The sequence below is a fragment of the Balaenoptera physalus genome (genome assembly GCF_965194825.1).
Source record: "Balaenoptera physalus genome assembly, chromosome: 1".
Taxonomy (NCBI): domain Eukaryota; kingdom Metazoa; phylum Chordata; class Mammalia; order Artiodactyla; family Balaenopteridae; genus Balaenoptera; species Balaenoptera physalus.
The window spans coordinates 162,676,090-162,702,031 of record NC_138882.1 but is presented as its reverse complement, the minus strand read 5'-3'; the positions used below and the strand labels follow the sequence as shown (position 1 = coordinate 162,702,031).

At 60.1% G+C, this 25,942-nt stretch overlaps 1 protein-coding gene across 2 annotated transcripts; it reads left to right on the top strand.

Moving 5' to 3' along the window:
* The first annotated feature begins 3,941 nt into the window (after nt 1–3,941).
* FOXO6 (forkhead box O6) lies at nt 3,942–25,596 on the top strand. Of its 2 annotated transcripts, none has more exons than XM_082466355.1 (2): nt 3,942–5,007; nt 23,396–25,596. In XM_082466355.1, the coding sequence occupies exons 1-2, from the start codon at nt 4,594–4,596 to the stop codon at nt 24,659–24,661; spliced, it is 1,680 nt and encodes a 559-aa protein (XP_082322481.1). In that variant the 5' UTR covers nt 3,942–4,593; the 3' UTR covers nt 24,662–25,596. The 2 variants fall into 2 exon arrangements, with proteins under 2 accessions (XP_082322481.1, XP_082322482.1); XM_082466356.1 differs by lacking the exon at nt 3,942–5,007 and adding an exon at nt 22,533–22,810.
* The last annotated feature ends 346 nt before the right edge of the window (nt 25,597–25,942 follow it).

Below are 25,942 nucleotides of genomic sequence, written 5' to 3'. Positions count from 1 at the left end.
TGGCCTATAAGAGTAGCTCACTTCAGCACTACTTCTCTGCCACTGTCGGTGGCGGTACAGACCCCTGGCCCAGGAGGACACAAGGCCCTCTTGACCTGGGCCCCATGCTTTTGGGCACTGGGCAGTCACGGGTCTAAGCTGCCTCCCCGAGCCCGCAGGACTCTCTGGCCCAGGCCTGGGCTGTGAAGGCAGCTGAAGGCGCCTCGGATCTTGCCTCAGTGCCCTCCCCTGCTGCACTGTCCCCCTCAGCCGCTCAGCCTCAGCTCAGCCCCGCCCACTCCCTGACACTGTCCCTGGGCCAGGCCTGAGCCTGCCTTGGAGGCTCTCCCAGCTGTCCTGATGTCCCCTCTGGCTTCTGCAGACGCTCCCCCTTCTACCCCTGGAGGCCTCCGCTGGGCACCAGCCCCTCCCCCTCCAGAGGCGTCCCCAGACATCACCCCTGTGCTGTTCTCTTTTCCTGACAACTGTGGCATCAAATGTCAACCAGGCTCTGCTCAGTACCGGCAGGTGGGGGCAGGGGGGTGGTTCTTGCTCTCTGTGCAGTTTAGGGGAGGGTCCCCTCAAGTCCCCCAGAAGGGGCTAGGAATGGCTGGCCCTGGTCTGGCTCTGCTCCCAACTCACTGCTCTGCCTTGACCAAACCCCTCCCCCCAGACCTCGGCTTATCTCAGCCATGAAGGGGAGGCAGCCCTCTCTGGGCTTTTGAGGACCAAAAGGGACACAGGCAAAGTCCTTTGGGGACTGGGAAAATGCTGGGCAAGTGGCAGTGGGCTCCCCCGAAAGCTGACGGTCTTCCAGGTGGGCTCTGGAAGGGGGTTCTCGGGGGTGCAGAGCAGCTACGCCCATCAGACCTCAGAGAAGCCTGTCCTCTGTCCTCACTTGCCCCGAGTGAGCCGAGACAGCTGGCACCGTGCTGGGGAAGCGGGCTCTGGCGGGCCCTGACAGCTCAGCAGTGGCAGCAGTGGAGGTGGCGGTGGCGACAGCGGCAGGGGCTATTCTGAGAGCTGGGAGGGGCTGGGGAGCTGAGACTGGAGGAGGGGAAGCAGCCGGGAGGATACAGTCCTGCGGGGCTGTGGGGGGGGGGGGTCACTGCGTGGCCCAGGAAGGGGTCTGCCGAGGGCAGTGTGCCTCGGGAGAGGTGGGTAGTGCCTGCTCCTCACTGGGAGGGATGGACAGCTGAGGTACCGAGGCGTGCCCTGGGATCGTTCGGGTGTATGTGCACAGGTTTTGTGATCCAAGTGTAAGTTGACCGGGTAAAGCACGTGTCTGTGTGTGAGTGAGCGAGTGTGTGTGCATTGGAATGCGAGTGAGTTTAAGTACAAGGGAAGGTGTGAGCAGAAGCAAATGTGCCTGTGTGTGGAAGGGGGAGGAAAGCGAGGGTGAGCAAGTGGGGGCTTGTCTGTGAGCAGGAATGAATGTGGGAGTGGTAGGGAGGGTAACTGGGAGCTTGAGAGCCAGTGTGGAGGAGGGGAGGGGAGTGGGAGAGCCCTGGGGTTGGAACCACAGGAACTTGAGGGTCTGCGTAATTGGGACACACGTGTAAGGGACATAGGCAAGTGTGCATGTGAGTGAGCCCGAGTGTGTGAGTGGACTCCAGTGCGTGCATGGTGAGAGCAGGTGGGACAGTGTGACCTGGGACAAATAGGGAGGGAAGATATGTAGGGGCAACGCCAACAGTAATAAAAACAGCTAGGATTATTGAGCACTTACTCTGAGCCTGGTGCTGACATTCACGATTTTACGGAATTCTTCAAATAGCCTCTGAAGTTCATGCTATGATGATGCTCGTTTATAGATTAGGAAATAGTGGCTTTGGGCAGTTAAGAAACTTGTCCATACTCTTAATCAGTATGTTATACAGCCTCACAATGAACATGTGAGCAGGAACCAAGTTGTGAGTAGAGAAAAATGAGCATTGGTGTGCATGGTAGGTGTGAGTGTGTGTGTGGCAGGGGGGGAGCGGGGGCTGAGTGTGCCAGTGTGGGTCCCAGAGGAGATTCCAAGCAGCAGCTGTGGACACTGGGAGGGGCAGGGGCCGGAGCAGAGCCTGAGTCAGCCTCTAGGGCGTCTCTGCCAACCTGGCTTCCCAGCCCCGCAGTGGCAGCCTGTGCCAGGGCCCCCAGCTAAGGATCCTCCCAGCTCTGGTATGGCCCCCAGCAGGCCCCATCTCACAGAGCAGGCTAATCCAGGGCTGAAGACTAGCAGGAGGCCTGCCTGGCTTCCAGGGTACCTGAGGAGGCAGCCCTCAGCATGGGCTCCCCAGGCAGGGAGGGCATATGAGAACCGTGGGAGGGGGTCCAGCAGTGATTTCAGGGCCCTTCTGACTCTAAACAGAACCACCTGGAGGGTGTGTGTGTATATGTAAGCAGAAAGGGGACAGCCAATGGTTCCCATGCCCACCCTTGCCTTCGGGATGTGACTCAGGCAGATGCCACGCCAGGCATTTGCAAGCTGGACCTGCTCCCACCCTCGGGGTGGGGGGGGGGCGTGGTGAGGAGGGGCCCCTCCAGCCCTGCCCGCACCCTCACCCTTGGCCCTACTCCTTGGGACCTAAGCTGAAATGAAGGAATTTTTGAGAGACGGGTGTCTCCTGTGGCCTGGGCCCAGCCTTCCCACTGCCCAGAGAACTTTCTGCAAGTTGCAGTCTCCAGCCTCTCCAGGAATGTGGTACTGGCTGGTGAGCTTAGATTCTAGTCCTGGCCATTCCATCTGGGCAAGACACCTGCCCACTCTGGGCCTCAGTTTCCTGACTGGCAAAAGAGAAATATTGGGCTAAAGGGACGTAGATATTACTGGCAGAGCAGCAGTGGTCTGGGCAAGCAAGGGACAAGGACAAGTGCTGGGTGTTGGGTTAAAGAAGGTGTCAGGGATGAGTTGAGCTGAGTTTTGAGGAAAGGGAAAATCTTCGATGAGGACCTTGAGGAGGGTAAAGGGTGTTTTAGGCAGAGGGGATGCACCAAGCAAAGGCTGGTAGGTGGAGTGTTGGCTGGAAACCTAGCCTAGGGCCCTGTGGGATGAGGTCATGGGCTGCCCAACTGCTCAGCCGGCCTCTTCCTTCTGAGGCTGTATGATGATCTGACTTACATCTGACTCCTCCACTAGCCTATGAGGGAGGGACCTCATCTGTCTCTGCTGCTGCTCTTGCCTTAGTAGCCCCAACAGTGCCTGGTGCATCAAAGGTGCTCAATAAATATCTGTTAAATGAATGAGCAACTTCTCCCCAAACAGGATGAAATTTGGGGCAAGTGTTTGTTCCAACAGCCCCTGCAAGAGCCTCCCACAGACTCTAAAGCAGTGGTTTGCAAAGTGTGGTCCAGGGTGCATCACCTGGGAACTTCTCAGAAATGCAGAGTCTCAAGCCCCAACCCAGACTTACCAGACTGGGGCACAGCAATATGTTTTAACAAGCTCGCCAGGTTGATTCTACTACACGTTAAACTTCAGGCACCCTGAAAGCCCACGAAAAACAACTTGCAGATGGAGAAGCCAAAATTGTGGCCAAGTCTGACCCAGAACACAGGTATTCTTGACCCTCTCCCTTTCTCCAGCCCAGGGCACAAAGAAGAGGGGAGCTCCATCATCCACCCCACCAGGTTTCTGGAATGAAGACTTGGAAACACCGGGGCGGGGGCGGGGGGGGGGAGGTGAGGGGGGGCTGTCTAGAAACAGGAGCGGGGCATTCCTCTCAGGAATAGAAGGCGGAGCCAAGTGCTCTGAGCCCCGCCCCATCCCCGTTGCCCTGGGAAACCCCGGGTTGTAACAATAACCCGCTGACGCGCTTCGGGGAGGGATCCAGCTGAGTCCGTGGGCGGGACAGCCCTGCTGCGGACCAATGAGAGCGCTCGGGCCTCACCCCCGCGCCCCCTCCCCCAGCTCAAAGCAGGGGGCGGGGTCGCGCCCGCCGCTCCTCCCCTGCTCCGTAGGCGGCGCTGTTGCGTGCTGGGGCTACGGCAGGGTCGCCCCCGGCCGGGAGCCCCGCCCCTCCACCTCCAGCCCGCGGGCGGGGCACCCGGCCGGCCGAGGATTCCGCGGCCGCGGGCGGGCACGCCCCGCCCTCTCCCGCGCCGGGCCCGCCCCCTCCCCGTCCCCCGCCCATCCGAGGTGCAGCCGGCGCTGAGCGCGGCAGGCGCGGGAGCTGGCGCTGGAGCCGGAGCGGCGGCGGCGGCGGCATTCACGGGGTGGCGGCGGCGCGGGCTCCGGCACGGGCTCGGGCTCCGGCATGGTGCAATCCGGCCCCGTCCCGGGAAAGCGGGGCCCGCGTGCGGGGCCGGCGCCGGGGGAGCGGCGGCAAAGACGGTGGCGGTGGTGGCTGCAGGCGCAGGCAGGCGGCAGGTGCTAGAAGCGGGGCTGGGCGAGGTGTGTGCCCGCTGGGCTCCGGGGCCGCCGCTCCCTCACTGCCCCCACCTCTCCCTCCCTTCGGGCTTCCCAGCGCGTCCAGCCCCCTGTCTCCGCGACCCGGCCCATGGCGCCCCGCGGTTGAGCCGGCGCCGCCAGGGACCCCTCCCGCGGGCCTCCCCGGGGCGCGCAGATCCCAGAGCCGCCCGCCCACCATCCGCGGAGCCCCCCTCCCCTCCTCGCCCGAGCCGGGCGGGACCATGGCTGCGAAGCTGCGAGCGCATCAGGTGGACGTGGACCCGGACTTCGCGCCGCAGAGCCGGCCGCGCTCGTGTACCTGGCCCCTGCCGCAGCCAGACTTGGTCGGCGACGAGGACGGAGCGCTGGGTTCAGGGGTGGCCGAGGGCGCTGAGGACTGCGGGCCGGAGCGCCGAGCCACGGCCCCGCCGATGGCCCCAGCGCCGCCGCTGGGCGCGGAGGTCGGACCGCTGCGGAAAGCGAAGAGCTCCCGGCGGAACGCGTGGGGGAACCTGTCCTACGCCGACCTCATCACCAAAGCCATCGAGAGCGCCCCGGACAAGCGGCTCACGCTCTCGCAGATCTACGACTGGATGGTCCGTTACGTGCCCTACTTCAAGGATAAAGGCGACAGCAACAGCTCGGCCGGCTGGAAGGTGGGGGCGTCCGGCAGGGGAGGGGGTCTGGAGTCGTCGGCTGGGGCTTCCAGGGGCTGCTAGATGCGTCTGGGCTCCCGGCGGGCGGTCTAGAGGGAGGCCCTGGGGCACCCCCAGGAGTCACAGAGTGTGTGCCCAGGGCGTGGGGCCGGCCGGCAGACAGGCGGGGGCGTGCTGGGAGCAGCTGTGTGCATGCTCTGGATGCGAGGCGGGAGGTCTGGTGGGGTGACAAGGGACTGCCACTTTGAGGCACTCTCGAGGGACACCCTTACCCCATCCTTGGGGGCATAGCAGAAGAACCTATTCTCAGGCCTCAGACATTGGGGACCCCCCTCTTACCCCCAAGAGTTTGCTTTGTGTTACTCTTGTTTTACCCTCTCCACCAGGGCACCCTCCTTAAAGAGCTGAAATAATGACTTGGGGCCAGTGGCTGCTTTCCTCCCAGATCTTTCCCACTGCCCTCCCTGGAGCTGGCCTCAGGGTGAGGAATGCGACCCTAGGCCCACAGTTCTTTCTGTGGTGCCAGGAGTTCACTCTGGGGCACCAGCCAGCCTAGGGTGGGGAACTGGTCAGGTGACCTGAGATCTGAGTTCTCCGTGGGGCACTGCTGCCCCCCTTGCCTGGATCAGCATGGTGGGCTGGTGATGATCCCTGCTGGTGTGAGGGCAAGGTATTGAGACCTGGGGATCTGTCCATGACCACCCCAGGCTGTCTTCCACTTCCCTGGCTTTCTGAGCCCAGATGCACTTGGGGGAGGGGGAGAGGGGAGGGGCACCCCAGCGAGGCCTCAGTACCAACCAATGGAAAGGGGGGAGCCATCTTGGGCGAGGACAGGGTCTTGACTGGATTGTGGCCTCTAGACCCTCCCCTGGCCAACTTGTTGGGGAATGGGGATAGTCGATGCCTTTGGGGGAGAGGAGACTGGGGTGGGGTGGGGGTCGGGCCATGCCTAGGGCCTGTGAGCTGTGAGACTCCCTGTGGGAGAGGGGGGTCTCTATGAGGGAGGCATGCCTGAATGGAGGGAAGGGGCTCTGGCTGGTGGTGCCTGTAGGCAGGGTCAGGGGAAGGAGGTGTGCCAGTGGAGGAGGGGAGGCTCGCGGACATGGACAGCTTAAGATGCCCCGTGGCTGCACTGTAGGGGCCACGGTGCTCTGCCCTGGGAGCCCATGGCTCTCAGGCTTTCCGCTGGCAGCTTCTCTGTCTCTGGCCACTACTGGGTGGGGACACAGGCTGGAGGGGCCGACATGAGTCTCCTTCTCCATCCTCTCTCCGGTCCCCTTGGGCTCAGCCCCCTCCGGAACACTTGTTCCTCCTAAGTGGGTCCTGCCCTTGTGCTTTGCTCCCACCTCCCTCCCATGCACTGTCCCACCCTTCACTTCTCCCTGTAGATAGTCCCTGTCCTCAAGGGCACAGAGTTCAGATGCCTCTTCCAGGAAGCCTTCCCTAACCCTTTTTAGCTAGCTCAGGACTCCCTCTTCTCTGGCCCTCTCCCTACCTGTCATAGGTCTTAGTCTTTTGTGTCCTGTCTCATTTCCCTTCCCCACCCCCTTTGGAAGACAGTGGCAGTGTCAGAACAATCTCTGTGCCCACGGCACCGAGCATGGAGCCTGGCACTGGGAACTACCAGTGCGTGTCTGGTAAAAGAGTGAAGAAATAGGTGGATAGTGCAGAGGGTGGTGAGGCCAGGGAGGGTACTATGGGCCAGAATAAGCCAGGAGGGCTTCCTGCAGGAGGCAGAGCTCCAGCTGGGCTTGATGGGTGAGGGATGATAAGGAAGATGGCAAGAGGGAACATGAGGCTTGAAGCTGGGAAAGAACTGCAGTTCACTGAGGGTCTCAGGGCGAAGCCCTGTGCCAGGCACCTTCAGGCATCTGTGCCAGGTGTCTCCTTTAATGCTCTCTGCACTCCCTGAGGTGGGTTTTACTGTCACCACTTATAGGGCTGGGCACTGAGGCAGGGAGTGGAGGAGTGAACTGCCCAAGGTCACATAGTCAGTAGATGGGAAAACTGGATTCCAATCCAGATGTGTCTCCCTCCAGGGACCCAGAGCCTCTGGAATAGTGTCCTGCTGGCATTGGATATGGGTGGGGGACACTGACAGCTTTCAAACGGGGGCAGATCTAAATCCTAGACTGTGATTGGGAAGGTACTTGGAGATGATTTAGTCCCATGAGTTCATTTCTCAGCCTGTGAGACTGAGGCCCTGGAAGGGAATGGGACTCTTCTCAGGTCATCAGTGAGCGGCAGGCCCTGGATGATGGCCCAGGCCTCCCGCCTGCCCATTGGATGCAGTTTCCACTGCACCACGCTGCTGGGGACACATTGGTTCTCCCTGCGCCTGGGCTCAGGAATGCTTGTCCTGGGCTAGGGCATTGGTGAGGGAGCCTCAGCCTTGGGCTCCTGACCTAGGCCCTGGCAGAGACCCCCGAGGCACTGGAGGAGGGCTGTTCAGAGAGGCCCCTGGCCTTTCCCATCTCATCCCCTCAGTGGCTGTCCTCCTTCTACCCCACCCCCCCCAATCCAGATCCCCAGGGAGCCTCCTTCCCCTCTCATTCCTGTCCCTCCTAATGCCTGTTCCCCCATTCCCAGTCAGTCCCTCCAGGGCCCTGGTGGCGGGGCCGTTCCCAACTCCCAGCCACCCTCCGGTTAGCAGAGCCTGTGATACACCTCAGGTGCCAGGGCTGGGGCCAGGGACCCCATTGTTCCTTCCTCCCTCCCCTCCCCCACGTAAGTGTTGCACTTGAGTCCTGGAGTGTACCGAACTCTGTGTTAGATGGAGTGGGGGGACCGAAGGGGAAGGCGTTGCACCTGCTTTCAGGATGCATCAGGGCTCAGCCAGTTCCACACGCAAGCCCTCTGTCTTACAGGCAGGACTGAGGGCCGGGGAGTGGGGGTGGGAGTAGGGGTGTGGGGAAAGTGGGTTAGATCCCCTGGGGAGCCAGGCAAGCCCTCACAGAGAAGATGGCACTTGATCTGGTCTGTCTTCACTGGGTGGGGTGGGTGGGTAGAATTTGGGAGAAAGTCTTCCAAGGGATATTGACTGCATACGCAAAGGCAAGGAGGTGGAATTGCATATGTTGGGTTTGGGAGACTGTTGGGTGTGCCAGGCTGGAACCAGGGGCTCCTAGGCAGGACTAGGAGCGTGGGATGGCAGGGCTGTGGCGTGGGAAAGGCCGAGTGAGGGCCCTGTGCTTGGCCTTTGCCCTGTGGTCCCACCTGTGATGTGGGAAGATAGTTCAGAGGTGTTGCAGAGAGGAATTGGAGGAGGCAAGATCAACAGCAGGCCTAAGGCACCCAACAGGCTGAAGCCCGAAGAGAGTCTGGGCTTGGTGCTGGGAACTCCACCAGAGAGGCTGGTAGTGTTGCCATCAGGGCAGATGGTCTCCAGGTCTGGGACGAGGGCTTGGACAGGAGTCTCCCTCCCTCTCCAGTGTCGCAAAAGTGTGGATATCCCACATCCAGGTAGAGCCTCCTACTTCCTCTCAGACACTCTAGCCCCACCTTCCTCCTCCGGGAAGCCTTCCAGGCTGCTCCGGGTCCTGGTGCTGCTTCCACTTAGCGCCCTTGGAGTTATTCTGCCTGCTTTTGTGTTTCCAGGCTGCCAGCTCCCCTGGGAGCTCCCAGGCCAGGCCTGGGTGCCTCCCATTCCTGTCCCCGGGACTGGTGGGGGAGGAGCCCAGTGGATGGGGATTTCCCTTCTCCCTCAGTGCCTGGAGCAGCTTGGCTGTTGTGGGGTGGGATCAGCAGGGGGGTGTCTCCCCCCAATACGGCCCAGGCGGGCCCGTAGGTCCTAGGTGGGGTGGGGGCTAGAAGAGAGAGACTGATCTGAGAGGCCGGGAGGAGGGTCCTGCTACAGCCCGACTGAGCAGTGGTTGTGCGTGCAGGGGCTCCCCCTTCTCTCCTCCCCCCAGCCCGTTCCAGCAGGGCTCCCTCCTTCTTCTTTGTCCTCCGGGGATCCCCAGCCCCGAGGGCTGGTGGAGGTGCGGGAAGAGGCGGTGTGAGCCCGGGTTGGGGGGTGTCCTCACCCCCCGCGCTGCACGAGCGGGGGGCTGGCAGCTGCCCGCCTCCTGGGCACGAGCCCGTGCCAGCCGCTCCTGGCACAGTTGCTGGCACGCCCGGCAGACTCCCACGGCCACCTGCTCACACCCACCCACGAGCGCTGGCGCGCAGCGGGCCCTTCCGGCTTCCCGGGCCTCCCGGCGCCCCTCCCTCGCCACCGCGCCCCTCCCCCCCCAGTCCTCTGCTCCCCGAAGGCCCCAGACTCTGCCAGCCGCGTGGCCCGCCCGGCCCCCTCCCCAGAAACTTGGGGAGCTTGGGAGGCAGGGCCGCCGGGAGGCCCCTGGGGTGGCTGCGCCTCTGCGGGGAGAAGGGGGGGACCTGGAGGCAGACAGACAGACCGACAGACAGGGTGAGGGCCCCGCCTGCCACCTGGCGCCGCTCCAGCGGGACGATGGCGGGCAGCGCCGTGCCAGGCGGTAATTGCAGACAGACTAATTTAAAGAGATGAGACGGTTATTTTTAACTCCTGTTAAGGTAATGAACGGCGCTTGGGGGGGGAGGTGTGTGCGGGTTCGAAAGTTCAGCGCCCCCCAGCCGCAACTTTCTGCGGTTTGGGGCTCCCCTCTCTGCACGCCCTGAGGACCCAGCTCAGGACTGAGGGGAGTGGAGGGGCTCTGCCAGAGAGGGGCAAGGGCTCAGAGCGCCGGGGAGCAGGCGCCCACCAGCCAAGCCCACGTCCCCTCAAATCCTGTCCTCCATCCTTCCAGGTGGGTGTTAGCATCCCGGTTTCCTAGGTGGAGAAGTGACTTGTCTTAGGGTCACATCCCTAAGAAGTGGCAGACCTGGGAATTGAACCCCGTCCTGTCCCCCAAACTCAAGCATTTCCTCCTGTGCCATTGGGGCTGGAGAGGAGGGATTTGGAAAGGGTGCAGGCTTGTTTCTTGCAGCCCACCTTCTCCCATCTTTGAGTGGCAGCTGGTGGTGGCTACTCCGTGGGGTCCTGGGGGCTATGGAAGCCCCTCTCTCTGTGTCTTGTGAAGGGTGAGGGTGTGGTCGTGGGCTGCGTGTGCGGATGTGAGCCTCTGGCATATGGGTGCACCAGCTGTAGCAGGGGGAGCCCCCTCCTTACCTCACTGTCTCCCTTAACTTGTGGCTGACTCCTCAGCACCCCCTTCCTATTTGCAGCCTGTGGCTTGCCTCCCAACTTGGGAGTGGGTACCTGAGAAACAGGTACACATTGGTGCCCACTCCTTCCACCTCTGAGTCTGACTTTGGATCTCCAAGAGAGGTGGAGCCCATCACCCGCTTCCAAGCCTCCTTCCCAGATCAATCCCTTTCTCACATACTCCCAGGGACCTGGAGCCCGAAAGCTCTGGGACTGCCCATTCTATTGCTAGACAAGACCTTCAAGTTGTTAGGCCTTCCTTCCTTCTCCCTGGCAATGACCCATCTCTCTGGAGCATCACTCAGGGTGTCCTAGTTCAGCCCTTTGGGGTCTGTTGGAGCTGTGGAGTCGGGAGTTGGTGAGCGGTGGGCAGAGCACCTGTAGGGCACCCTGATCTAGCGCGTGTGAGCTGGAGCAAAGCTCTCTCCCGTTCTGGTCCTCAGTGTTCTCATCTGTGTCCAAAGGGCCTTAACGCACTCAGACTGTGGCCCTTTCGGGGCTGTGACTGACAAACCCTCTGGTTCTAGGAGCCATGAGGGGTTAGTTGGGACCGAGAGCGTAGAGTACCTAATGGGACTTATCATGGGTGGAAGCACGTGAGTACACGTGTGGATGGACTCGAACTGGGGACTCCTGCTTGGGGCTGTCTACCCTGCCCCTGGCAGTACCCAGGTGGCAGACAAACTCTGGGCACAGTGAAGGGAGTGCTCCTGGCAGTCCCAGCTGGCCACCAGAGCAGGCAGATGGGGGGTACAGGGTGTTAGGTGGGCATTAGCGGAGGCTCTGGGGCCCTGGTAGGGCGCTCAGGGGGACAGCTGGATCTGGAGCACCCCCCTTCCTCCTGGCATCCTGGTTACCATGGAAACCAACTCCTGTTTGGGAGGGTTTGGCTGTCTGCTGCCTCTCCCCACCCCCCAACCCATATGTGGAGGTGGGAGGGGGGCCAGGTGGCGTGTGGGGGAGGGGCCTCCCACACCTTCCCCCACCCCCGCCCCCCGGGCCTCCCTCTTTGCAGAGAAGCCTTTCTGGTCTCGAAGGGGGATGCCTCTTTTGGGAAGGGGAACGAGAATTCAGAGGATTAACGCCTGGGTGCTAGGCAGTCAGTTGGGCACTTCACATAAATCCTCTCATTTCATCCTCCCTGGGTCCTGCCAGGTATGTGTTAATAGCCCCATTTTGCAGTTGAGGAAATGGAGGCTCAGAAAAATGAAGTCACTTGGCCAAGGTAGCATAGCTGAGACGAGGCTGAGCCTAGATTTAGAAGCAGACCTGTTTCCTCCATGTTTTGCCATCTTCCAATGCCAGTGCAGTATCAGCCCACACCCCAGCCAGCCCTCCTACCCCAGGGCTCACTCATGCTCTCTCCGGAACCCTCCAGGGCTCCTCAGTTCCCCTGGGAGCCAACCAAGCCCAAACTGCTCTGTTTGGACCCCTGGGCCCTCTGCTGGCCTTGTCCAGGCCCTGCCCTCCCTCCCACTTTCCCTGCTGCCTCTGATCCCAGGCAGCCCTCACACTGCCATCTTTATACCTGACCCTGGAGTTTTCAGCCCAAACCACTGCCATTGTTACATGCTCACCAAGGCTGCTATCGACTCTCATGGACTGAACCCTGGGGACACCCCTCAGAAACTAGGCGGGTGCTTGGGTAGTTTGAACAAAATCCTACCTCCTAGGTGATTCTGGAACCCAATGTGTCTTTCTGAGAATCTGCCTTAAATCCTTAGTTGTTGGCAGAGCTGGCTGACTATCAGAGTCACCTAGAAGCTTTTAGGTAGTACAGTCTGCAGTCCCTGTCTCAGACCCTCTGTAGCAGACTCTCAGTGGGTGGGCTTTGGAATCTATATTTTAACAGGTCTGTCTGATGACGGGTCGGATTCTGAACCGATGCCTTAGATGGTAGCTTCCTCTGCTTCTGCTTGCGGAATCTTAGTTCCCCGACCAGGGACTGAACCCGCAACCCCTGCAGTGGAAGCATGGACTCTTAACCACTGGACCTCCAGGGAAGTCCCCCTCCCGTCTTCCGCTCCCAGGGCGGACCACCTTCTCTAAACAGGCTGCCCAGACTGAGCCCACATCTCTCCTCCTCACTCTTTTTTGGGTCCTCCAGGGAATTGAGCCCCATGCAGTCAGCTCCAAGGGACTGAAACACCACAGTACATTTGCCCGCCCTCCGTGTCTGATGTGCTCTGCCACTGAGAGCCTTTGGCTGCAGGAGGGAGGTGCTCTGCCACTGAGAGCCTTTGGCTGCCCGAGGGAGGGGAAACGTCGGTGTACTCAGCAGGCCTCTTTGGCGCTGGCCCACCAGGAAGTGGAAAGTCGCAGCCCCTGCTCTCTGCTAGCTCCCCGTCCGGTGGGGGAGGCGAGACCATGTGTACAGCGCGGTGCTGGTCTTACAGGATCCAGTCCCGGGGCTGTAGCGTGCCATTCCAGGCCTTGCCCACCTGGCCCCAGTCAACCTGTACAGCCACATCACTCACCCCACCCATCTTCTGACCCTTCTTCAGCTACACAGAACTTTTCCAGCCCAGGATGCAACCACCACATGCCATGACAGGTGTGCTTCCATTTAATTTTCACAGCAAACCGTGAAGCTGGTACTGCTACTATCCCCAGTTTGCAGATGAGGAAACTGAGGCTGAGAGAAACAAAGTGGCTCTCACAGTATCCCACTGGAAGGGACAGAAATGAAACTCCCCTGGGCTACTCCTCCCTAACCGAGTGCTCTGGCCAGCACAGTCCAGGCTGGCCGCTACCCCCCTGCCCCCCAGCCCTAGCATTGTCTCTCTGATTTCCCTTAGAGTTTGGCCCTGGGGCTTCCAGCCTCGGGGGTGGCTTTGGGATCCCTGGCACCCATTCTCAAATACAGAGCTGCCAGAGGGAGGGAGCTGACATTGTCCGCCCCCCTCCATCTGCAGGCCCCAGGGCTGATGGCCGCTTCCTCCGCTCGTGTTAATCCAGGCCTACACCCACTGGGCACCCACTGGGCACCCACTGTGCAGCACTGCTCAGAGGGACCGGACTGGCTCCCTGCCCTCGAAATGCCTGCAGGTCCAGCGGGGGAGATAAGACGAGGATAAAAACTACCCAGGGTCATGATGGAGGGCCAGATTATGAGCTATGGGTATTTGGAGGTGAGGGGGGAGAACCAGGCAAAGGAGTCAAACCCTCAGGACTCTTTAGGAGCCCCACAGGGTCTGGCTGTGTTAGCTGGAGCCCAGCAGGACTTGAGGCTGGGGAAGCAAGCAGGAGCCGGACGGCGAATGGCCTTGAATGCCACACCAAGGAGCTGGCACTCCAAGCTGTGAGGGATGAGGAATGGCGTGGGCAGAAAGGATGGTATGGAGGGTTGGGGTGGGGGGAGAGACTGGCTCAGGTGCCCAATGTGGGCCTAATACTGGGGTCCAGGGGAGAAGATGAGCCTGAGAGAGGGTGGAGGCCCCAAGATTCCAAGATGCCAGGCCTGAGGTGCCAAGCAGCACCCTTTGGTGCCTTGAGGATCTCAGAGGTAAGACAAAGTGGTGTGGGTAGGAGCCTGGAGGCAAGCAGGGAGGAGCAGTCCTAGTTCTGCCACTTACCCTCTGTGTGGCCTTGGGCAACCTAGCCTCAGTTTCCCCCTCTGCAAAGTGGGATAATAATAAAGACTTATGTCCAAGCTTTGTTGTGAGAATTGCATGTAAGGAGAGTTACATGTAAAGTCCCCAGTGAAATCTTAGCAAATATCATTATTGTTATTCATTGCTCTGGGAAAGGAAAGGAGATACCTCCACGTGTGCTGTGTGTGTGGGGGTGGGGGGGGGGGTCCTGGGCCCTGATCCCTGAGAGACACTGACTTGTGTATGTGTTTGGGGTGGGGGGTAGGATTTCTTCTTCTAGTCCCTCCCTTTCTGTCCCTGGGGTGTCAGAAAATCAGGATGTCCAAGCTTCGTCCTGCCCTTAGGTCCAACCACTGCTCTCTAGCCTACAGAGCCTTCCCCATGGCCTTGGGAGGCAAGCAGGCAGGTTTTAGGCACTGTATTTTTACAGATGAGGCCAGTGATTTACTCAAGGTCACCCTCGAATCCGGGGCTGCCTGCCCCTGGACGCTGGCTCCTCTGCCCACTGGCAGTCTGTGTGACCTTGGGCATGGTCCTTCCCTCTCTGGCCCTCAGTCTCATCTAGGGATCCGGGTTCTCCTCCCCCAACACTCTGGGAAGTTGTGATGCCTCCTCCACCCCTCCAGTCCCCTCCCCCTGTCCTCAGCTGGCCTTGCTTTCTTTTGTAACCTGAGCTGGGGCCGTGGGGGAAGGGGCTTGCCCTCAGCCAGAGGCACCTGCCAGCTGAGCAGATGTGAGTGGATGGAGCCCCCCCCACTCCGCCAGCCCCTAGGGGGTCGCCTGCTCCTGGCTCGGCAGGGCTGGTGCTGGGGCAGGCAGTCCTCAGCACACCCAGCCCTGGCCTCTGGCCTCTGCCCCCAGAGCTTACCCTGAGCACTTGTTCATTTTTCAGCGGACATTCGTGCTCCAACATGCCCTGCAAGGACCTCTCAGGCTCCAGGAGAAGACAGATGGCAGATGAGGGCTGGTGCCCCGGTCTGGGTGGGCTGCCCAGAGCTCCTGGAGCCCCTTGGCATGGGGACAGAGGGCCAAGGGCAGCCCCTGGGGACGAGGGCAGTGTCTATGCGGGTGGCCATGCCCCAGGGAGAGCAGATGGTCCTCTTGGCACCATGCCTACTCTTCCCCCCCTTCCCCCCCAGGAGCCAGCCTGTAGGGCTGGGGCACAGCTGCTGAGCCCTCCCCAGAGCCAGGCCCAGGGCAGGACTGGGTGAGGTCACCGCAGCTGCTCCCAGGGCCGGGGGCAGGGGTGTGGGATGTGCTGCCGGCAGAGGGAGGGAGTGGGCTCCGATGAGGAGAGGCTGGGAGAGGCCTGAATGGCCTGGCATTTAGGGATCCCCTTTAATCCTGGAAGAGGGAGGGAAGAGTCTGTGGAGGGGCTGCTGAGCCAGTGTGGACAGCTCCTGGCGCCCCCTCCCCAGGGGAGCTTCTGTCTGGCCTAGGCTCCTCCCTAGAGGCCTCTCAAGGTAGGAGGAAGAGCAAGGGCCCTGGGTGTGAATTCCTGCCTCAACACTTACCCGCTTGGGCAGGTCAGTTGTCTCTTGAAGCCTCAGTTTCTCATCTGTAAAATCAGGATAATAAACCAACTCAGAGGTTTGTTACAGATACTCAGTAAGATTTTAATTGTTGAGTGCCAGCACAGGGCACCGAATGCTCAGCAAATGGTAGTTTCTTTCCTTTCTCACTTTGCTGAAGTCTCCCGAGAAGCCAGGGGAGAAGTAGGGAGGTGGCAGAGGCAGCAGGAACTGGAGGGGAAACTGGGAGGGAGGAGGCAAGGCCTGGAGCTCCGGTCTGAGGTCCTGTTGAACAGAAACTGCAGAGTTGCCAGGCCTGAGTGGTTCATGGCTGCTGAGGGTTCCAACCTATGTGTTGACTTGCTGTGAGCCAAGGATTGCCCCACAGAGTTCAAGTGGGGAGGCAGACTCACCTACGGTTATACTCCAGCGTGCAGGTAGATTTTTGCAGTAGCACTGAAGGGGGAGCAACTACCTGTGGGGCTTGCAGAGGGGGCTAGGAAGATGCTGCACAGCTAGCCCCGATGCAGCAGCAGGAACCGCTTGAGCAGAGAGCGAGGGAAGGGCACAGGGAACAGAGTGTGTGAAGGCATGGAGGCGTGAGACATCCAGGGTGTCTGGAGCCCCAGATGGGTTTAAGGGAATGGAGGTAATGAAGCTGGAGAGCATCAGAGGGCCCTTGAATGTCAGTCTGGAGTTGGACCCAAGCGCTGGCGGGATGAGGCGCCATGGGCTTTTGAGTAGGGGTGAGCTGGGACTTCTGCTGCTGATTTGTGTGCTGTCCGGGCCGGGTGTGTGGGTTCTGTTGTCTCTGGGGTGGCAGGGGTGGGGGACGCCAGAGCCTGTCCCTTGACCTCATGGCTTGCTTTGGACATTTGGTTCCTCCTGGCCCCTGGCTGCCCACTTCTGTTCCACTGCTGACCCCAAGCCCATTCACCTGTCAAAACCCGTGGCTCTGATGCCCCCACCTGCCCTTCTACCCCTCCTTCATTACACACCCTAGTACCAAGGGTTTGCATGTGGCCTCAGGGCCCTGAGGTCATCCAGGTCACCCCTTCTGCCAGGAATCCTGTCTGGACTGAGTACTCCAGGCAGCAGAGCCAGTGACCCTTCCCCCCCGCCGGCCACCCTCCCCCAGAGTCTGTGGCTCTCTCTGAGTCAGGTGTGTTCCTGGGCCAGATGGGGTGGGGTGTGGTACAAGAGCTGCTCCTGGGGCTGAGACAGGGAGTCAGGAAGACTCTTGACATGTGGCATCTCATCCAGCTCCCAGCCACGCCCCCTCCCCCATGGATGTTGCGATAGTTACCGTCTTTTACGTCTTTTACGGGGAGGCCCAAGGTCACATGGATGAAGTTGGGATTCCAACTCTAGCCCTTAACCCTTCTTTATGCAGGAAAGGAGGGAAGGAAGCGGGGAGAGAGGAAATGGGAGTCACGGAGGGGATGAGAGCGCTCACACGCCCCACAGGTGATCTCCGCCCAGGAAGGCACTAGAGGGTGGAGCTGGATCACCACCCCCATCGGGTAGCTGGGATCAGCTTCCTGAGGGAGGGGCCGGGATGAACCTTGGACAGCGATGGGACCTGGAGAGGCACCCATACCTGGTTTTGGGCTGGATGGATGGACGCAAGACCCAGGACTGAACTGGGAGGGTCCTGGAATCCCCTTGGTGCCAGAGGCCAGGAGGTAGCACAGGGCTTGTGGGTGGGGAGCACAAGACTTGAGTCTCCTGTCTCTGATGAAAACCAGGAAGCTTGGGCTTGAGAACCAGGGCAGGTATGACCTCTGAGGTGGGCAGCAGGGCAGTGTTCCCCGCCACATTGGCGGTGTGGGTAGGAAGAGCCTTAGCTTTGGAATCCAACAGCCCGGAGACCCAGACCTGGTTCCATCACTTCCCAGCTTCATGGCCTCAGGTGTCATTTAACCCACCTGAGCCTCAGTTCTCCCCCTACCCTTTGTAAAATAGCATTACCTACTCACAGTTTGCATGGTTTTTAGGATTCAAAGAAGAAACATATCTAAAGAGTCTAGCTTAGGTCTGGCACATGGTAGATGGTGCCCTTCTCCTGCCTCAGTATTTGAGCACGGGCCAGTGGTGTGCGAGAGCTGTCTTGCACTGGCTCGTGAGAGCTGATCATGCACACTTCTTCCCAGTTCTGCACTCAATGACATCATGCTGCCAGCTTAAAATTGGCTACGATGGGAGTATCCATGCCACAGAAATCAGCAAATGCTACAAATCGAATCAGGTGGGGTTTTTCCCCTGTTGGAGAGCTGAAGGAAATCCATCCTGTAGGCCCTCTTTAGCTCTCGAGGGGACCAAATGGGAGGTGGGGCAACGGTCGAGGGCTGGCTGGGCTGAGCAACCTAGAACTCAAAGTCCATGGGCCCTTTAGGGCCTGGGGAGATTGGATATAGTCATAGTGCCATGCAGCCCTCTCTAGGCAGGGGACAGCAAATGGTGGGACCCTTCTTCTCTCTCCAAACTCCCCCTCTTTGCCCCTACTCTTCAGCCCTGATATCTGGTGGGTTCTGGCTGGAGAAGTAAGATTGGATGAGCTTGAGCTATCAGGGAATGAAGCTGTGCTGGGAGGAGAAATGAGGTTGTGCTGGAAGATAAACGAGGTGTACTGCCAGGGAATGAGGTGGTACTTGGAGGCAAGGTGAGGCTGCATTATTAGATAAATGAGGTCGTACTATCAGGGGATGAAGTGTACTTGTAGAAGAGATGCTGTCCTGCTGGATCAGTCAGGTTGCACCGTCAGAGAACACAGCCACACCACAGGAGGAAGGAGAGCCTCCGACTTGGAGGATAAATGAGGGTGTCCTGCTGGATAAATGAGGGGGCCCGTCAGGTGAATGGAGTGCTGTTAGCGAATGAGGTTGTACTTGCTGGATAAATGGGACTGGTGTGCTGGATAAATGGGGTTGTGCTGTCAGATGAATGCATTACCGCTCGTGGGCGAAGGGTGTCCTGGGAATAGATGAGGGTGTCCCCTTGGATAGATGAGCTGCCACTACCAAATGGCTCAGACCCTGTCCGCGAGGGAGGCACCATCAGCAAGGACGAGGTTATTCTGTTCCCACAGGGGCTGCTGCAGCGTCTTCTGGCCCACGTAGTCCAGGCTGTGAGAGGGCTTGGCCACAGCAAGCCTTGGGTTCCCCAGGTCTATCTGGGGAGCAGGAGCGAGCAGGTGGGGCTTGGGGTGGGCAGCCGCCTTGTTCACCCTGGGAGCCCTTCTTCCCCTCGCACAGAAGCCCCTCCTCCTCTCTGCGCTTCCTTCTGTGGCTCCGACCGCTCCTGCCTTTCTCCACCCCATGCTTGCCTCCCATTCCATCCTGTATTCCCCTCTCTCAGCCCAGTTTGGAGAAGCCCCTATCATGTGCCAGCCACTCTGACAGTCTCATTAATTCTCCCTGCCACACAATGTTCCCCCCCTTTTCTCTCTCTCCTTCATTCATTCAGCAAAAGTTTATGAAATGCCTAGCATATACCAAACACATGGGGTCCAGTTACAAAAAAAAAAGGGGGGACAAAAATCCCTCATGGAACTTATTTTCTAATATAAGGGAAACCAGACAATAAATAATAAACACAGAATATAAAGAAATTATATGGTACTTTAGAAAGTGCTAATTGCTTTAGAAAAATTCAGAGCAGGCTAAGGGGGCCAAGAAATGGCAAGGCAGAGAAGCACTTGTTAAAAGAGTGGGCAGGATGGGGCTTCTCACATAGGTGACATCTGAACAGAGACTTGAAGGAGACGAGAGACGGATGTGAGCATCTGGGCGAACAGTGTTGCCCCTACGACCGAGGCCCCAAGGTGGGATGGTGCCCGGCAGGTTCCTGGCAGCAGGACAGGGTCAGGGGAGGAGCCTGGGAGGTCATGGAGGGGCTTGTGGGCTATGGCAAGGCCTTTGTTCTTTACTCTGAGTGAGATGGGGGCATCAGGGTATTCTGGGCAGGACTGAACGTGGTCCACGTTATTTACAGGATCCCTCCAGCTGCTGCCTGGAGGGAAACAGGGTGCAAGCAGGTAGCTGTTTGAGGAAATAGAGGTTCAAAGCACCTTTTGCTCCATTGTTTGTGGGTGTTGAAGCCAAGACTGGAATCCAGATCCAACACCCGAGCCCGTGCTCTTTGTCCTGTACCAGCCTCTTCTCCCTGGTGCCTGAGGCCCCAGGGGGCTGGCCTCTCGCCCAGGTTCTGAGGGAGAGTAGGATGGGCATGGGATGTAACCTACTGTCCCTTCCCTCTGCCCCTTGATGGCCTCTGAGGCACTGAGTCAGGGAGGTCCCATCTCCCCTGGGAACCTGCCCCAGGCCTGCATGGAGGTGTGGGAGGTGTGAGGCCCCAGAAGCAGGGCCCAGCTTGGGCACCAGGGGAACCGGGGCATGCCGGGGCTGTAGCTGTGGTGGCGGGTTGCTAGGTGACTCTGAGAGGGAGCCCTGGTTACTGCTGCCTGGTAGAGGCGTCTCCCTCACCTCCTCCGTGGCCTCTGGCCTCCCAGGAGGCCTTGTGGGTGAGATGTGATCGGCGCTTGCCACTGGATCTTGGCCAGGAGCTCTGATGGGTACCAGGTGGCTGGGACCTGAGTAGCCAGAATGGGCTGCAGGGCCTGGCCTTGCCTCCTGGGGCACAGCCCTGGTGCACACCTGGTGAAGAGCCTGGCTCAGCAGACCAAGGCCTAGGTCCTCGCCCAGCTCTGGGCCACCTCCTTGAGTGACACTGGGCAAGGCACGGCACCTTTCTAGGCCTCAACTGCCCTATCCACCTGGCCTGCAGAATCCCTCCCCAAGGGCCTCGTTTTCAGTGAGAGTGCCAAGGGAGGGTGCTGAGCAGGCAGGGCTCCAGGTACCCCTGCCCCACCTCCGATGGCTTGAGTGTAGAACACTCAAGTTTTGCATTAGATTCCATTCACTAAAAAGGTTCCACTACTTTAGAAAAAACAAAAGTTTGAAAACCTCTGGACTGAATGATTCCAAGAACTTTTTATTGTCAGACTGAAAAGGTGCCTAGAGTGCAGTGGCCCATCTCATCAATTTATGGGGAGGGAAACAGGCCCAGAGAGGAGGAGGGACTGGCCCCGGGTCAGGCTTGCCAGGGGAGGAGGGCCACCAAGCTGGCGGTCAGGAGGCCTGGGCTCGAATCCCTGGGTGAACTGGGGCAAGTCCTTTTTTCTCTCTGGGTCCAACCAGCTGTGGTTTTGGGCTGGGGCTCAGGGGTACCTGGCTGGGCAGGGAACAGAGTGGGGAAGGATGCAGACCTTCATAGGCCTGGAACATGTGTTCTTGGTGGGAATCTAAAATATTTTTATTGATATTCAGAAAATTTGGAAGTATTACAGAGTGCAGTGCAAGATTCCTTTGAATTCTACAAAGGAAGCACAAGACTTGTAGGGAATTTTGACCTTTTAACATGCCCCCAGCTTCCCATACTGCCAGCTTCTAGGGTTGGTTACGTCATGGAAAGTTTCAGAAGAAATGGAGGACTGGTTTCCTAAGATTCTTTGGAAGTTCTCTGACTTGTTCTCTCTCCCATGGTGGAACGTGAGGTCTTTTAGACTCAGAACGAGACTAACCTGAAATCAATGCCTGGCTCTGCCACTTAAACTGTGTGATCTTTTCAACTTACTTAACCTCTCTGAGCCTCACTCGCCTCATCTTGAATAGGGCTCACAATCCCTGCGTTGTATGGAGACTGATAGAATGATCACGTGAGATCAAGTACTTCCAGTACTCAGGGCTGACCTGGCAGGTACTCGGGAGGTGCCCGTACTTGGCGGTGTCCTTCCTCCTCCTCCCACCCCCAAGCACTCAGAACCAGGCTGGCACATAGTGACACTGATAAAGAGGTGTAGCCTGACTGACCTCTAGCTGGAGCAGCTGGGAGGTGGAGCCTCTGGTAAGGCAGATAATCCCCCAGGGGAGGAGAACTGAGGCCTCTGAGCCCCCCCCCCCCCCCCCGCAACAAACACAGGTGTTGGGAAGGGGCTGGGGAGCCAGGTGCAGGGGCGGGAGCGGGAGAGGGGGTTTCTACTCCAGGGAGCAACACTCCCTGGGGGTCCAGCTCCCCTCCTCTCAGGGTCCCAGGAGAAGCCAGGCAGGACAATGCTGGGACAGACCTTGAAGCCCTAGCTGTTATCTCCCAAGACCAGAAAGTGCCAGAGATAGGGAGCCTGGGGCCCTGAAGAGTCAGGTGAGTACCTGGAACTGGGGGTGAGGGGTGGGAGGGTGCCCTGGGCGGCAGGGAGGACCCCTCCTTCTGGAGACAGGCGGGAAGGAGGCAGGAGGGAGAGCCCTCGTGGATCAGAGGTTCTGGAGCTGGGCGGATGAGAGCAGGTCCGTATGCCGGGCAGATCTGGAGTGGTACCTGGCATTGCCGCCTGTGGGACCAAGGGCAAGTTACATCATGCCTCTGGCCTCCATTCCCTGGTACATGAGATGGGGTAATGCCAGCTCCCCAGAGTTTTTCGTGCCCAGCGCAGTTACACTCAGGGCCTGATACTAAGGATTGTAGAGACAGAGTGGGTCTGTGGAGTGATCTAAGAAGTGAGGTCTTCTGGCCAGAGTGAGGAATTTAACCAGCGTTATGGGCACCTGGTGTGTTCACCAAACACCCACACACGTTATCTCAGATAATGATCTAACAGCCTTCTGAGGTGGTTACTGGATGTCGCCCATTTTTTTCAGAGGAGCTCACTGAGGCATGGGCTCCTAGAGATTGAGTCAATAGCCATAGTCACATAGCTAGGTGGCTGAAAAGAGCCAGGCATCCTGCCCAGCCCTGCAGATACCCAAACCCCTGCTGTTTCCACAGCAGTGCCTGAGCCAGGTGGTCCAGGCCACCAGCAGGGAGGCCTCAGAGCTGGGGCATGGTAGGCCCTGCAGAAGTTCTACTCCTCCAGGTTCTTGTGGGGAGCCAGGTCAGTGGAGCTGTGGACTCCCCAGCCTTCCTCTGTCCCCAGGACAGGCCTGGCAAAAGCAGGCAGTGATATGGGGCCCAACAGAAATTTAGAAGAGGATATGTGTAGGTGTGCCTAAGGTGAAGCCCAGGGAAGGACCAGGGGCAGCAGAAGGGCTCTGTGGCCTTGGGCAAGCCACTTCACCTCTCTGAGCCTTGGTCTTCTTGTCTGTAAATGGGCCTGATGCCACCTGCTTTGTGGCGATTTTGTGAAGGTTCCACCAGGAAGGGGCTTTGAGGGCAGAGCTACTTTGCATCAGGTGGGTGGGGAGGGGAGGGGAGGGGAGGGAGGGCTGCAGCCCAGACGGGACCTGGGCTGACCTGAAGGTGGGCAGTGAGCAGGGGCGGGGTCTGGGGTCTTCATGGCCAATGGATGTGCTTTGAGGGGCTTGCTGGGATCCAAAGCCTCTGTGGAGTTCACAGAAGCTCAGAGAAGTTGGGGGAAAGTCTGGGCCTCTACCCACCTTGGGGACCCCCAGCCTATTCTGCTTTCCCTGGTCAGGCCTTCCCAGCAAAGGGTTAACAGTCTTCTCTACCTGCAGTTGCATTTCAAAGACACGAAATTAAAGCAGGTAATTTATTCTCCCCACACACGAAAGAGCAATTAGTTCTAAACAGGGCTTAATCAGTCACCGCGAGATTGATTTCTGGAGCCCTGGGTTTTCGGGCTCCTGGCGCCATGCCAGGCTGGCAGGGTGGTGGGGAGCGGACAATGAGCCGCAGCGGCATGAGCCCTTACATAATCTGCTGGGGGGCCCTGGCAGCCTGGCTAGCCCCGGGCGGGGCTTGGCTGAGTTGGGGAGGGGGGGTCTTGCTCCCCCGCTGCAGGCCCCTTAGGAGTTGCCTCCCTGGAAAGGCTAGACCCAAAGCCCTGGCCTCACCCTACGGACAGTGCCTGTGTGGGGCAGGGGAGCGGGAAGGATGGGGCGGGTCTGGGGTAGAGGATGGATAGTCTGAGTTTGTCCGACCTGGTACTTACACCTGTTCCCCTCCTTCTCCCCTTTACCCTTTCATCTTCCCTATTCCCTCCCCCTCCGCCTTTTGGCTCCTCTCCTGTTCTCTTATACTCTCACTTCTCTATTTTCTCCCACTCCTTTTCCCATCAATTACCCCCTCACTTCCCACTCCCCCACCCCTATCCTTGTCTCTGGCCACAGAACTCCATCCGCCACAACCTGTCTCTGCACACCCGGTTCATCCGCGTGCAGAACGAGGGCACAGGCAAGAGCTCCTGGTGGATGCTGAACCCTGAGGGCGGAAAGACGGGCAAGACCCCGCGGCGCAGGGCCGTGTCCATGGACAACGGGGCCAAGTTCCTGCGCATCAAGGGCAAGGCCAGCAAGAAGAAGCAGCTGCAGGCACCGGAGCGAAGCCCCGACGACAGTCCCCAGGGCGCGCCAGCCCCGGGACCCGTGCCTGCCGCGGCCAAGTGGGCCACGAGCCCGGCCTCGCACGCCAGCGACGACTACGAGGCATGGGCCGACTTCCGCGGCGGCGGGAGACCCCTACTCGGGGAGGCGGCCGAACTGGAGGACGACGAGGCCCTGGAGGCCCTGGCGCCGTCGTCGCCGCTCATGTACCCGAGCCCGGCGAGCGCGTTATCGCCCGCGCTGGGTGCGCGCTGCCCGGGGGAGCTGACCCGCCTGGCCGAGCTCGGGTGCCCGCTGGGCCTGCACGGCGGCGGCGGGGCGGGGCTGCCCGAGGCGCTGCTGGACGGCTCGCAGGATGCGTACGGGCCGCGGGCCCGAGCCGGGACGCCCGCCTACTTCGGCGGCTGCAAGGGCGGTGCCTACGGCGGGGGCGGGGGCTTCGGGCCGCCGGCGCTGGGCGCGCTGCGCCGCCTGCCCATGCAGACCATCCAGGAGAACAAGCAGGCCAGCTTTGCGCCGGCCGCCGCGCCCTACCGCCCGGGGGCGCTGCCCGCGCTGCTGCCGCCACCGCCACCCACACCCAGGCCCGGCCCGGTGCTGGGCGCGCCCGGGGAGCTGGCGCTGGCGGGCGCGGCCACCGCCTACCCGGGCAAGGGGGTGGCCCCATACGCGCCGCCGGCGCCCTCGCGCAGTGCCTTAGCCCACCCCATCAGCCTTATGACGCTGCCCGGCGAGGCGGGCGCGGCGGGAGTGGCGCCGCCGGGCCACGCGGCCGTCTTCGGGGGCCCCCCCGGCGGCCTCCTGCTGGACGCGCTGCCGGGGCCGTACGCGGCCGCCGCCGCAGGGCCGCTGGGTGCCGCGCCCGACCGCTTCCCGGCCGACCTGGACCTCGACATGTTCAGCGGGAGCCTCGAGTGCGACGTCGAGTCCATCATCCTCAACGACTTCATGGACAGCGACGAAATGGACTTCAACTTCGACTCGGCCCTGCCGCCGCCGCCTCCCGGCCTGGCTGGGGCCCCGCCCCCCAACCAGAGCTGGGTGCCGGGCTGAGGGCCGCCTCCCGCGCCCCCGGTGCCCTGCCCCGCCCCCCCCCAGGGGCCTCTGTCTTCCCATCCTGATCCCCGGGTCCCCACTCCCATTCCCGCTCCACGGAGGGGATCCAGGAGGCAGCCCCAACCCAGCTAGAGACATCCCTCGGAAGCTGACCGCTGAGAGAAGTGGTAGGGAGGGGCTGGGGCGCCCTGCCATTCTTGCCCAGACTCCTGAGACCCGCTCCCCCTCCTCCCAAGGGCGGGAAGCCTGGGAGTGGAGGTTGGATTCCGGGCTGGGTGGGAGTAGGGAGGAATGAGGTGGGCCGTGCTGGTCTGGGAAGCCCACCGGGAGACTGGGCGGGGCGGGGTGGGGGGGCGTCTCCGAATCTTCAGTTTCCTTTGCGGGGCCCCCGCGTGACGAATCGCCCACCCCAAAGTCGAATCTGATCCCCAGTTGACACGTTCCCACTGGTCTTAGCCTCACCCACCCCAAGCCAGGAACCCCCTCCCAGAAACACACTCACACCTACCTATTGGCTGTTCACCCTGAGCTGTCCTCCTTCGGCCCTCAACCACTCTCCGACCTCCAGACCCACAGTTCAGCCCCGCCCACTCATCCTTGCCCGCCTTAGTTTCTCCCCTCCCAGGTGGAAGTCCCTCTTCCTTTCCGCTCGTCCCCATTCCCCAGTACTGGTCTCAGCCTCCCCAGTGGGCCTCAGCTCCGGATCCACCCCCCAACCCGACACCCCTTTCTCCGTGCCAGTCCTGGCTCCTCTCTCCCATATTTATAAGTGTCCGGTCGGGGCGGTCTGTGGGCGCGGCGTCCCCGGCGCATATCGTAGGCAGTGTACCGTGGCCGTGCCGTCAGCGTGTGCGTGTGCGTGTGTGCCGTGTCGAGGCCGTGTAGAGTGCATTGTACAGCATATTTTCATGAATAAAATTGTTTTAAATATTTCTCGTGCCTTGGGCTAGTAGGGGGAGCTGCGGAGGAAGAGGATAATTGGTAGGGATCATGGAGGCGGGGGTCCCTGTGCCCGAGCCCATTGTGGCTTTGTGTCTGAGTCTGTGTCAGCATTCACTGATGTCTGTCTGCTCAACACACATTGGTTAAGTGCCTACTGAGTTTTGGATGCTGGAGATGTGCCTGTGTGGAGCTCTGCACCTGTTTCTGTGAACATGTGCATGCAGGAAGTTTCTGGCCTGGGGATATTCTGTCCTGAATAAGCTTCAGAGTTGGGAGAGAAGGCACAGATATTAACTGAGAACGTGTTCATGCCAGGTCCTGTATTAGGTATAATTT